This window comes from Myotis nattereri, assembly GCF_964212035.1.
Source record: "Myotis nattereri genome assembly, chromosome: Y".
Classification (NCBI taxonomy): Eukaryota; Metazoa; Chordata; class Mammalia; order Chiroptera; family Vespertilionidae; genus Myotis; species Myotis nattereri.
In genome coordinates, this window is record NC_138094.1 from 667,524 (window position 1) to 680,339 (window position 12,816).

General features: G+C 50.9%; 1 protein-coding gene across 1 annotated transcript; it reads left to right on the forward strand.

The window, feature by feature from the left end:
• Positions 1-1,006: 1,006 nt before the first annotated feature.
• LOC308512233 (acetylserotonin O-methyltransferase-like) lies at positions 1,007-12,170 on the forward strand (the record flags this gene model as incomplete). The annotated part of the gene is made up of 8 exons (XM_081082032.1): positions 1,007-1,078; positions 2,553-2,727; positions 4,402-4,531; positions 7,085-7,153; positions 8,512-8,630; positions 9,400-9,540; positions 10,595-10,717; positions 11,747-12,170. 8 exons carry the CDS (start codon positions 1,007-1,009, stop codon positions 11,956-11,958), a joined length of 1,041 nt encoding a protein of 346 aa, XP_080938158.1. The 3' UTR covers positions 11,959-12,170.
• Positions 12,171-12,816: the final 646 nt, after the last annotated feature.

The window sequence follows — 12,816 nt, forward strand, 5'->3', positions numbered from 1 at the left end:
CCTGTCACAGGGGTCGCCTCAGACCGTCGGAAAACACATCTGTAAACACATAATGTTTTTGTGATTGATCACTGTGCTTTCATGATGTTCCATGTGTCACCATGAAAATCCATCCTGCAGATCAGATGTTTCCATGACGATTCGTAACAGCAGCCACATGACAGCGATGACGTAGCCACGAGAATAATGTTATGGTTGGGGGTCCCCACAGCATGGGGAGCTGCATTCAAGGGTCGCGGCCTTAGGAAGGTTGAGAACCACTGATATAGATACAGATATAGATATATAGATACAGATAATATAGCTTTAGATATAGATGATATAGATATAGATATAGATGACATAGATATAGCTATAGATGATATAGATATAGATATAGATATAGATGATATAGATATAGATGATATAGATATAGATGATATAGATATAGATGTAGATATAGATGATATAGATGATATAGATATAGATGATATAGGTATAGATGATATAGGTATAGATGATATAGATACAGATGACATAGATATAGTGATGAAGTAGCCACGAGAATAATGTTATGGTTGGGGGTCCCCACAGCATGGGGAGCTGTATTCAAGGGTCACGGCCTGAGGAAGGTTGAGAACCGCTGGTTTAAGGGCAGCGTGTGTGAGCCGAAAGCCAACGGGGGGAACGTATAAGCCGAATCATCCCTTTAATAAAGCCCATGGGATTATTGTCTTTCGTTCTTGTTAATCCCATTTGAGGATATTTTTTCCATTGCCTCCCCCCTCCCATGAGAGAGAGAGAGAGAGACAGACACATCACCCAGTGGACCCGCAGGCACCCAGCTCCGGGCCAGCGGGGCGCGAACTTGCAACCCAGGTACCTCGAGCCCTCGACCTGGAATCGAACCCGCGACCTTTTCCGTGCGCAGGCCGGCGCTCTAACCACTGAGCAACACCGGCCACGCTCTAACCACTGTCCCTGCAGCCTGGAACCCTCCCAGGGGACCCTCAGAGCCTGGAAGGAAATGAGTTGCCCAGAGGGGCACCCCAGCCTGGGGCTCCTGGACCAGTACTCCCAGGGGTTCATGGTTTCCCAGGTAGGAGGGGCCTCTGGAATTAGGGGCCACAGGGGGGCGATCGGATGCTGTGAGTGGGAGAGGGGGTGGGGGATGGGGAGAAGGTGCTTGATGGGTGTGGGGGGTCTCGTTTGGGGGTGACCCCAATGTTCTGGGACTATAGGAAGCCAACAAGCAGACGCCTGGCCATTGGGGCACGGGGACCTTTCTTGGGGGTTTGTGGGGCACCCAGGGACCCGAGCTCAGAATGATGTTTTCATTTCATTTATAATTTTTAAAACATATATATTTATTTAATTTTAATTTTTTAATTTTTCTTTTTTTTAAAAAATACATATTTTTACTGATTTCAGAGAGGAAGGAAGAGGGGGGGGAGAGAGAAACATTTATGATGAGAGAGAATCACCGATCGGCTGCCTCCTCCACGCCCCCTGCTGGGGATGGAGCCCGCAACCCGGGCCTGTGCCCTTGACCGGGAATCGAACCCGGGACCCTTCAGTCCACAGGCCGACACTCTATCCACTGAACCACACTGGCCAGGGCTATTTTTTTTTTTTCAAATGTTCTATTTACTTTTATTTATTAGTAGTAGTATTTTGTTTATTTATATTATATTTTATTTTTTCTTTATTGATTAAGGTATTACATATGTGTCCTTATCCCCCCTTTCCCCCCCACCCCCCACCCCACTCATGCCCTCACCCCCCTGGTGTCTGTGTCCATTGGTTAGGCCTCTATGCATGCATACAAGGCCTTTGGTTGATCTCGCCCCTTTATTTTTATTTTTATTTATTTTTAAATATATTTTATTGGTTTTTTACAGAGAGAAAGGGAGAGGGACAGAGAGTTAGAAACATCGATGAGAGAGAAACATCCATCAGCTTCCTCCTGCACACCCCCCACTGGGGATGTGACCACAACCCAGGTACATGCCCTTGACTGGAATCGAACCCGGGACCCTTCAGTTCGCAGGCCGACACTCTATCCACTGAGCCACACCGGTTAGGGCTATTTTTATTTTTTATTTAAATATATTTTTAATTGATTTCAGAGTGGAAGAGACAGAGAGAGGGAGAGAAACATCCACGATGCGAGAGAATCATGGGTCGGCTGCCTCCTGCACGCCCGTCGGCTTCAGGTCCCTACTGACACTCTGTCCACCTTGAGCACTCACTGCCCAGCCCCTCCCCCATCGACTTTGTCTCTGCGAATCTGTGAGTCTAGGGACCTCATCTAAATAGAATCCTACGGGATTTGTCCTTCCGTGTCTGGCTTACGTCACTTCCTGACCTCAAGGTCCATCCGTGTTGAACCAGGTATCAGAATGCCAGTCCTTTTTCATGGCTGCATACTATTCCACTCTGGACGGACCCTGTATTAACTCATCCATCGATGGGCACTTGGGTTGCTCCCGCCTCCTGGCTGCGATGAGCCATGACGCCATGAACACAGCTGTACAAGGATCCGTTGAGTCCCTCCTTTCAATTCTTCCCAGGTTCTCTTTGCCGCGTGCGACCTGGGAGTGTTTGACGTCCTCGCCGAGGCCCCGGGGCCGCTGGGATCGGAAGCAGTGGCCGCCCGTCTGGGCACCAGCTCCCGGGGGATGGAGCTGCTGTTGGACACCTGTGTGTCCCTCAAGCTCCTTCAGGTGGAAACGAGGGGAGGAAAAGGTAAGTGTACTTTGAAACTATTATTTTGTATTGATTTCAGAGAGAAGAGAGAGTGACAGAGAGACAGAGAGAGAGAGAGAAACATCCATGATGAGAGAGAATCACGGATCGGCTGCCTCCTGCACGCCCCCCTATTGGGGATCCATCCTGCAACCCAGGCGTGTGCCCTTGACCGGGAATCGAACCCGGGACCTCCTGGTTCATAGGCCGAAGCTCAACCACCAAGCCACACGAGCGGGGCTGGGATGGTCACTTTTATAAAAAGCTAGAGGCCCGGTGCACAAAATTCGTACACTTGGGTGGTGGTGGGGGGGTGCCCTTAGCCTGGCCTGCTCCCTCTCACAGTCCAGGTGCCCTAAGGGGATGTGCTGGAGGCAGGGGAGGCTCCCGCCACGGCTGCTGCACTCGCCAACCGTGAGCCTGGCTTCTGGCGGAGCGTCTGCCCCCTGGTGGTCAGTGCACGTCATAGCGACCGGCCGTTCCACCGTTCGGTCAATTTGCAGATTAGCCTTTTATTAGGTAGGAAGCTCTTACTTTGCAAAATTCAACTTCGTTCACCCTGGGTTGAGCCTCCGGGGCATGTTAAGGATTTCCGTCCGTATGTCCGTCCGTGAAACTGCAGAGTCTAGAAACCATTGCTTGAGTTGGTACAAGAAAGCAGGGGAGTGTGGGCTGGGCACAGCGGTGACAGGCAGTGAGCATTTTGCTGAAACGAGGAGCCATGTGCCTGTTGGGATTGTGGGTGCGAACATTGGCCTGGGTTTGTGGGCCCAGCTTTGGGGTCCATGGGAGACACCCACAGGCGTTCAGCCACTATGACAAGTTGGTCAGAGGCGGTTAAGGGTTAGCCCCTTCTTCTTCATGAATAGGCCACACTGGGCCCCTGTCCTAAGAGGAATAGAAAGATGCTACAGCCCTAGCCGGTGTGGCTCAGTGGATAGAGCGTCGGCCTGCGGGCTGAAGGGTCCTGGGTTCGATTTCCGGTCAAGGGCATGTGCCTTGGTTGCAGACACATCCCCAGTGGGGGGCGTGCTGGAGGCAGCTGATCGATGTTTCTCTCTCATCGATGTTTCTCTCTATCCCTCTCCCTTCCTCTCTGTAAAAAATAAATAAAATATATTTTTAAAAAATAAAGATGCTACAACCAGGAAAAGCTCGGCCGGTGTGGCTCAGCGATTGAGCATCGACCTAGGAACCAGGAGGTCCCGGGTTCAATTCCCAGTCAGGGCACAGGCCTGGGTTGAGGGCTGGATCCCCAGTCGGGGGCGTGCAGGAGGCAGCCGGTCCATGATTCTCTCTCATCATTGATGTTTCTCTCTCTCTCTCTCTTCCTCTTCCTCTCTGAAATCAGTAAAAATATATATTTTAAAAAATTCAGCCCAGCCAGGCGTAGCGCAGGTGTTGAGGGTCGACCCAGGAACCAGGAGGTCATGAGTTCGATTCCCGGTCAGGGCACATGCCCGGGTTGTGGGCTCGATCCCCAATGGGGGACATGGAGGCAGCCAGTCCATGATTCTCTATCTCCCTCTCCCTTTCCTCTCTGAAATCAATTAAAAAAATCTATTAAAAAATTATAAATCGTGATGTTGTGACAGCCTGCAGACACGTCTACAAATTTAACTTACTTTTCTTCGTTTGTTTGTTTTCTGTGTGTGTGTTTTTGTCTGTTCCCAGCTTTTTATGACAACACAGAGCTCTCCAGCACCTACCTGGTCAGGTCCAGTCCCAGGTCCCAGCACCACATGATGCTCTACTTGGCCAGGACGACCTACCTGTGCTGGGTGCACCTGGCCCAGGCCGTGAGGTGGGCGTGGCGTCGATGGGGCGGGCTCTATCTCAGGGCGGCCGCCAGGGGCTGGTTCAGAACATTGGGGACTCGGATGCCAGGTTCCTGGCAGAACCAAATGGGCCACCTCCAGGTTTGGGAAAATCAGAGCAGATGGTCACACACTGCACACCAGTCATTTTTTTGTTTGTTTGTTCTTTTAAATATATTTTATTGATTTTTTACAGAGAGGAAGGGAGAGAGAGATAGAGTTAGAAACATCGATGAGAGAGAAACATCGATCAGCTGCCTCCTGCACGCCCCCTACTGAGGATGTGCCCGCAACCAAGGTCCATGCCCTTGACCAGGAATCGAACCTGGGACCTTTCAGTCTGCAGGCCGACGCTCTATCCACTGAGCCACACCAGTCAGGGCAGACCAGTCATTGTATCCCTGGCTTTCCCCAGCGGCCAGATACGTTTCTATTGGACGAGGTACAAAAAAAACTGTTTTACATTCATGTGAAAGGCACGCCTTAAAATCAAATACCCGTTGCCGTTTGAAGTTATTGGTTACGTGTTCTTTCAAGCTAATGTCTTTATATCTATTTTTTATTTTTTTAAAATATATTTTATTGGTTTTTTACAGAGAGGAAGGGAGAGGGATAGAGAGTGAGAAACATCTATGAGAGAGAAACATCGATCAGCTGCCTCCTGCACGCCCCCCACTGGGGATGTGCCCACAACCCAGGTCCATGCCCTTGACCAGGAATCGAACCCGGTACCTTTCAGTCCGCAGGCTGACACTCTATCCACTGAGCCACACAGGTTAAGGCCAAGCTAATGTCTTTTTAAAGTCTGAGACTTTGTTAAACACTGTGTGACATGAAGTGAGAATTCTCAGGATCCGTCCGCAATGCATGAAGTGACCTGGTGTTAACCCGTGAAAGTCACTTCATCTGAATCTGTTCATAAGGAATCCTTGTGGCCCTGGCCGGTGTGGCTCAGTGGATAGAGCGTCAGCCTGGGGACCAAAAGGCCCCCGGTTCGATTCTGGTCAAGGGCATGTACCTCGGTGGCAGGCTCCTCCCCGGCCTGGGCTCTGGTAGGGGCGCGTGCAGGAGGCAACCCATCGATGTGTTTCTGGGAGACAGTTGTTCTGGACATGCCTGGGGGGAGGGAGGGAGGGAGGGAGGAGGAGGAGGAGGAGGAGGAGGAGGAGGAGGAGGAGGAGGAGGAGGAGGAGGAGGAGCTGGGGTAGACCAGGTGGCTGCCCCACTAGCTGCAGGTAGACCAGCCGGCCCTCCAATCGAAGGTAGACCAGCCGGCCCTCCGATTGAAGGTAGGCCAGCCGGCCCTCCAATCGAAGGTAGACCAGCCGGCCCTCCGATTGAAGGTAGGCCAGCCGGCCCTCCAATCGAAGGTAGACCAGCCGGCCCTCCATCGAAGGTAGACCAGCCGGCCCTCCAATCGAAAGACCAGCCGGCCCTCCAATCGAAGGTAGACCAGCCGGCCCTCCAATCGAACGTAGACCAGGTGGCCCTCCAATCGAACGTAGACCAGGTGGCCCTCCAATCGAACGTAGACCAGCTGGCTCTCCAATCGAAGGTAGACCAGCTGGTTTTCCAGGTATAATGCATTTCCTATCCACACATGCTGGTTGAGGAGTCATTTTAGAGTGTGGTGTCCCCAAAAGGCTCATCATTGTCTAACTCTTTTTTCATATGTTTAAAAACATATATTTTTATTGATTTCACAGAGAAAGGGAGAAGGAGGGAGAGATAGAAACATCCATGATGAGAGAGAATCACTGATTGGCTGCCTCCTGCACGCCCCCTACTGGGGATGGAGCCCACAACCCGGGCCTGTGCCCTTGACCGGGAATCGAACCGTGACCTACAGGTTCATGGGTCGATGCTCAACCACTGAGCCACACCAGTTGGACTAAAACATATTTTCTTAAAAATATATATATTTTATTGATTTTTTTACAGAGAGGAAGGGAGAGGAATAGAGAGAGTCAGAAACATCGATGAGAGAGAAACATGGATCAGCTGCCTTCTGCACACCCCCCACTGGGGATGTGCCCGCAACCAAGGTACATGCCCTTGACCGGAATCGAACCCAAGACCCTTGAGTCCGCAGGCCAATGCTCTATCCACTGAGCCACACTGGTCAGGGCTAAAACATATTTTTATTAATTTATTTTTAGAGAGAGAGGAAGGGAGAGGGAGAGGGAGAGAGAAACATTGATAAGACAGAAATATTGATTGACCGTCACCTGCATGCGTTGATGCCCAACCACTGAGCCACACTGGCCGGGCAGTCACTCTTTCTGTTACATTTCATTCCTCCTTGGCTCACGTCAGAGGGCTGAGCTGGTCGGGGACCCTCCAGCCCTGAACACGCGTGTCTTTTGCCCCAGAAAGGAAAGCGAGAGCGTGTTTCGCCGATCAGTTACGCGTCCGGCGTGTCCCATCTGTGATTGAAGGGGAGGATGGGTGACCACCTGTGTGAATGGATTGACTAATTAAGGGATCTCTCAGAACTGGGGTGACAGCTTCCCCCCCTCCCCCCACCCCCTCGATTTCAGAGAAGGAAAGAACCAGTATCTGAAGGCGTTTGGGGTTCCCTCAGAGCAGCTCTTTACCGCCATCTACAGGTAATGCAGAGTCCTTACTCTCATAGCATTATGCTTATTATTATTATTTATAGGTGATGCAGTATTTTATTTTAAAGTCTGCTTTTTTAAAAATATATTTTATTGATTTTTTTACAGAGAGGAAAGGAGAGGGAGAGAGAGTTAGAAACATTGAAGAGAGAGAAACATCGATCAGCTGCCTCCTGCACTCCCCCCAATGGGGATGTGCCCGCAACCAAGGTACATGCCCTTGACCGGAATCGAACCCGGGACCCTTGAGTCCCCAGGCTGACGCTCTATCCACTGAGCCACACCGGTCAGGGCTAAAGTCTGTTTTTTTTTAAAAAAAAATAATGTATTGATTTCAGAGAGGAAGGAAGAAGGAGAAGGAGATAGAAACATCAATGAGGAGAGAGAATCATGGACCGGCCGCCTCCTGCACGCCCCCTACTGGGGTTCGAGCCCACAACCCGGGCCTGTGCCCTTGACCGGGAATCGAACCTGAGACCTCCTGGTTCCTAGGTCGATGCTCAACTGCTGAGCCACACCGGCTAGGATTTTTATTTTTATTTTTACGTTTTTTTATTGACAATGTTTTTGCAATTAGAGTTTTCATTTAATATTGTTTTAGATTCGTCTCAGGTGTACAGTGAAGTGGTTAGACCATCATGTCGTTTATAAACTGTTCCCCTCTCTGGGCTGAATAATTGTGTCCAAATAGAGCCAAACACATTGACGTCGATATTTAATTTAAAATTAAAAACAGCCGAGGCTGGTTTGGCTCAGTGGATAGAGCGTTGGCCTGCAGACTGAAGGGTCCCGGGTTCGATTCCCGGTCAAGGGCATGTACCTTGGTTGCGGGCACTACCCATTGGGGGAGTGCAGGAGGCAGCTGATCGATGTGGCTCATTGTTTTTCATTCTCTATCTCTCTCCCTTCCTCTCTGTAAAAAATCAATAAAATATATTTTACAAAAAATAAAATAAAATTAAATTAAATTAAATACAAACAGATGTTGCCGTTGTAATGTCTGGGTAGATCAAGGTTCTGATTAGATGTAGAATTTGCCCTTGTCTTGGAATGACTATGAGCAAACCCAGCTTATTATTTTACTTTATTGAAAAAATATATAGGTAAATATATTTTTTATTTTTTTAATATATTTTTATTGATTTCAGAGAGGAAGGGAGAGGGAGAGAGAGAGAGACATCCACGATGAGGAGAGAGAATCATGGACCGGCTGCCTCCTGCACGCCCCCCACTGGGGATCGAGCCCACAACCCGGGCCTGTGCCCTGACCGGGACTCGAACCCGGGACCTTCTGGTTTACATTCCGCATGGTTTTGAGGAGTTTGGTTTCCCGGGGTTTCCCCTGCCAGGTCCGAGGGGGAGCGGCTGCTGTTCATGCGAGCCCTGCAGGACGTCTGGAGTGTCCAGGGGAGCAGTGTGCTGGCTGCCTTTGACCTGTCACCATTCCCACTCGTCTGTGACCTCGGGGGTGAGCATCTAACCCACATGTTTACAATTCTGCATGGGGAGTGTCTGGACCCTTGTCTTTTGTGCATTTTTAAAAATATATACATTTTTTTATTGATTTCAGAGAGGAAAGGAGAGGGAGAGAGAGAGAGAGAAACATCCATGATGAGAGAGAATCAGGGACCGGCTGCCTCCTGCACACCCCCCACTGGGGATGGAGCTCGCAACCCGGGCCTGTGCCCTTGACCGGGAATCGAACCCTGAACGTCCTGGTTCATAGGCTGACACTCAACAACTGAGCCACAGTGGCTGGGCCATGTAGAATTCTATTGATTGATTGAGCTATGTAGACTTCTACTGATTGATTAATTGATTGATTTGATTTCAGTCCAGAGAGGGAGAGAGAGAAAGAGAAACATCCATGATGAGAGAGAATCATGGGCCGGCTGCCTCCTGCATGCCCCCCACTGGGGATGGAGCCCACAACCCGGGCATGTGCCCTTGACTGGGACTTGAACCCGGGACCTCCTGGCTCATAGGTCAACGCTCAACCACTGAGCGAGAATCTGAGTTTCTGACAACCTCCTGGGATGTGGCTGGTCCATGGGCCACACCATCATCGTCATGGGGTCTCCCAGCCTAAGAATGGCTGCTTGCGTCCGAGGTGTCATCCTGTCCCCTCCCCCAGATGCTGGGGAGCAATCCCAGGGGAGGCCTCCTGGACCCTCAGGGGTTGATGGGGGCTGCTCGGACCTTCCTCTCTGCCCACCACCCTCTCTGTCCACTCCCAGGCTGCTCTGGGGCTCTGGCCAAGGCGTGTGTTTCTCTGTACCCGGGGTGTCGGGTCACCGTATTCGACCTCCCATCCGTGGTGCAGACGGCAAAGGATCACTTCCTGTCCCCCGAGGAAGGACGCATCGGCTTCCAGGAAGGTGGGTGTTCGCCTGCTGTCTGTGTCCCCGGGGACACGTGGATGCGTCCCCGAGGCTGGGAGAGGCCAACGGTGGGGGGTCCGAGTGACTCCTCCACCCTCCAAAGACACGTCCTCAACGTAGAACTTTTAAAAACTATATATTTTAATTGATATCAGAGAGGAAGGGAGAGGGAGAGAGAGAGAAACATCCATGATGAGAGAGAATCATGGGTTGGCTGCCTCCTGCACGCCCCCCACTGGGGATGTTGCGCACAACCCGGGCTCGTACCCTTGACCGGGAATCGAACCCTGACATCCTGGTCAATAAGTTGACGATCCACCACTGAGCCACGCTGACCAGGCAATGTAGAACTCTATCTATTTGTCTATATCTATCTATCTATCTATCTATCTATCTATCTATCTATCTATCTATCTATATCTATCATCTATATATATCTATATCTATCTATCTATCATCTATCTATATCTATATCTATCTGTCTATCATCTATCTATCATCTAAATTAATTTTAATTGATTTCAGAGAGAAAGGGAGAAGGAGAGAGAGAAACATCCATGATGAGAGAGAATCATGGACCGGCCGCCTCCTGCACGCCCCCTACTGGGGATGGATCCTGCAACCTGGGCATGTGCCCTTGACCGGGAATCGAACCTGGGACCTCCTGGTTCACAAGTTTGATGCTCAATAACTGAGCCTCACTGGCTGGACAGTGTAATAGAACTCTATTGATTGATTGGGCAATGTAAACTTCTATTGATTGATTGATTGATATGATTTGATTTCAGAGAAGGAGAGAGAGATAGAAACATGTTCTCATTGACGAGAATCATGGACCGGCTGCCTCCTGCACACCCCCTGCTGGGGATCGAGCCCGCAACCCGGGCATGTGCCCTGAGCAGGAATCGAACCCGGGACCTCCTGGTTCCTAGGTTGACACTCAACCAACTGAACCACCCCAGCCTAGCCTGGCCCAGGTGACCTTTCCATTGTTCCGGTTCAATGGGATTGCATCCAGGGCTGACCCTGGGCCCCCTATCCTGTGTTTCAGGCGATTTCTTTAAGGACCCCCTCCCGGAGGCTGATCTCTACATCCTGGCCCGGGTCCTACATGACTGGCCCGATGAGAGATGCTCTCACCTGCTGGCGAGAATCCATGAGGCCTGCAAGCCAGGTAGGCGGGGGTGGGGGGGTGGGTGGGGAGGAGGGGCACGGTTCCAGGTGTCCTGTGAGGCCTGATCATCCATCAGGAGGCCCAAGGGACCTGGGCACAGTCTCTCTGTGTGTGTGGGGGGGACGCTGCCTTGGATGTCCCTTGAGGTCCATCCATCTGAAGATCCAGGCGGCCACGGGCATAGCCAGTGGGTGGGCTGGGCCCCCCCCCCCCCCCCGAATGTTCCCTGAGGCCCGTTCATGCTAAAGTCCATGGAGATTTGGAAACTGTTCGGGTTGGCAAAGGAGGAATGGACAAGGCCAAAAGGGAGAAAGAATTATTAAAGGAGCCCTGGCCGGTGTGGCTCAATGGATAGAGAGTCGGCCTGTGGACTCAAGGGTTCCGGGTTCGATTCCGGTCAAGGGCATGTACCGTGGTTGCAGGCACATCTCCAGTGGGGGGTGTGCAGGAGGCAGCTGATCGATGTGTCTCTCTCATCGATGTTTCTGAGTCTCTTGCCCTCTCCCTTCCTCTCTGTAAAAAATCAATAAAAAAAATATTTAAAAAAAGAATTATTAATGGACCCTGGCCGGTGTGGCTCAGTGGATAGAGCGTTGGCCTATGGACGGAAAGGCAATACTTTATTTTTTTATTTTTATTAGCAGCATGCTCTAACCAACTGAGCTAACCGGCCAACGGGCTTGTTTTTTTATTTTTAAAGAAATATATTTTATTGATTTTTTACAGAGAGGAAGGGAGAGGGATAGAGAGTTAGAAACATCGATGAGAGAGAAACATCGATCAGCTGCCTCCTGCACACCCCCCACTGGGGATGTGCCCGCAACCCAGGTACATGCCCTTGACCGGAATCGAACCCAGGACCCTTCAGTCCGCAGGCCGACACTCTACCCACTGAGCCACACCAGTTTGGGCTGTTTGTAATACTTTACACAATAAAATTAAATTAAAATAAAAAGCAAAGAAATGCATTCTAATTTCTTTCTCTCCGTCTTGTTTGTCCCTCACTCATCCTGTCTCCCCCTGTGGCAGGTGGTGGGGTCCTGGTCGTGGAGAGCCTCCTGGACCCCGACGGGCGGGGACCTCTGACCACACAGCTGTACTCGCTGAACATGCTGGTGCAGACGGAGGGCCGGGAGCGGACCCCCGCCCAGTACCGGGCTCTCCTGGCTGCGGCCGGCTTCGGGGACGTGCAGTGCAGGAGGACCCCGGGCACGTACGGCGCCATCCTGGCCAGGAAGTAGCGCCCCCGACGGGTGTGCTGCTGCTATTGAGACGCAAAAGTCGTCACCGGTGTGTCTCAGGGGTTGGTTGAGTGTTGACCTAGGAACCAGGAGGTCAGGGTTCGATTCCCGGTCAAGGGCACATGCCCAGGTTGTGGGCTCGATCCCCAGTAGGGGGCGTGCAGGAGGCGGCCGACCCATGCTTCTCTCTCTCTCCTTTCATCTCTGAAATCAATAAAAAAATATTTAAAGAAATAGTCAATTAGCCCTAGCTGGTGTGGCTCAGTGGATAGAGTATCAGCCTGCGGACTGAAGGGTCCCGGGTTCGATTCTGTCCAAAGGCACAGGCCCGGGTTGCGGGCTCGATCCCCAGTAGGGGGCGTGCAGGAGGCGGCTGGTCCATGATTCTCTCTCATTGTTGATGTTTCTCTCTCTCTCCCTCTCCCTTCTTCTCTGAAATCAATAAAAAAATATCTAAAAAGAATAGTCAATAGACTGATGGCCTCGGCTACGTGTCTTGTGTTGCACGCTGGTCTAGCCAGTGACTTGGGGTTTCTGTGGACAGTTGCTGACAGTTGCTTCACATTCTGGGTATTGCCTTGTTTTATTTATTCATTATTTTTTTAATCAATTCATTGTTTTTTTGATCTCAGAGGGGAAGGGAGAGGGAGAGAGACAGAGAAACATGAATGATGAGAGAGAATGATGGATCGGCTGCCTCCTGCATGCACCCTACTGGGGATTAAGCTGGCAACCCGGGCTTGTGCCCTTGACCGGGAATCAAACCGTGACCTCCTGGTTCCTAGGTCGACGCTCAACCACTGAGCCACACCAGCTAGACAATGTAGAACTCTATCTATAATCTATCTACCTATCTAT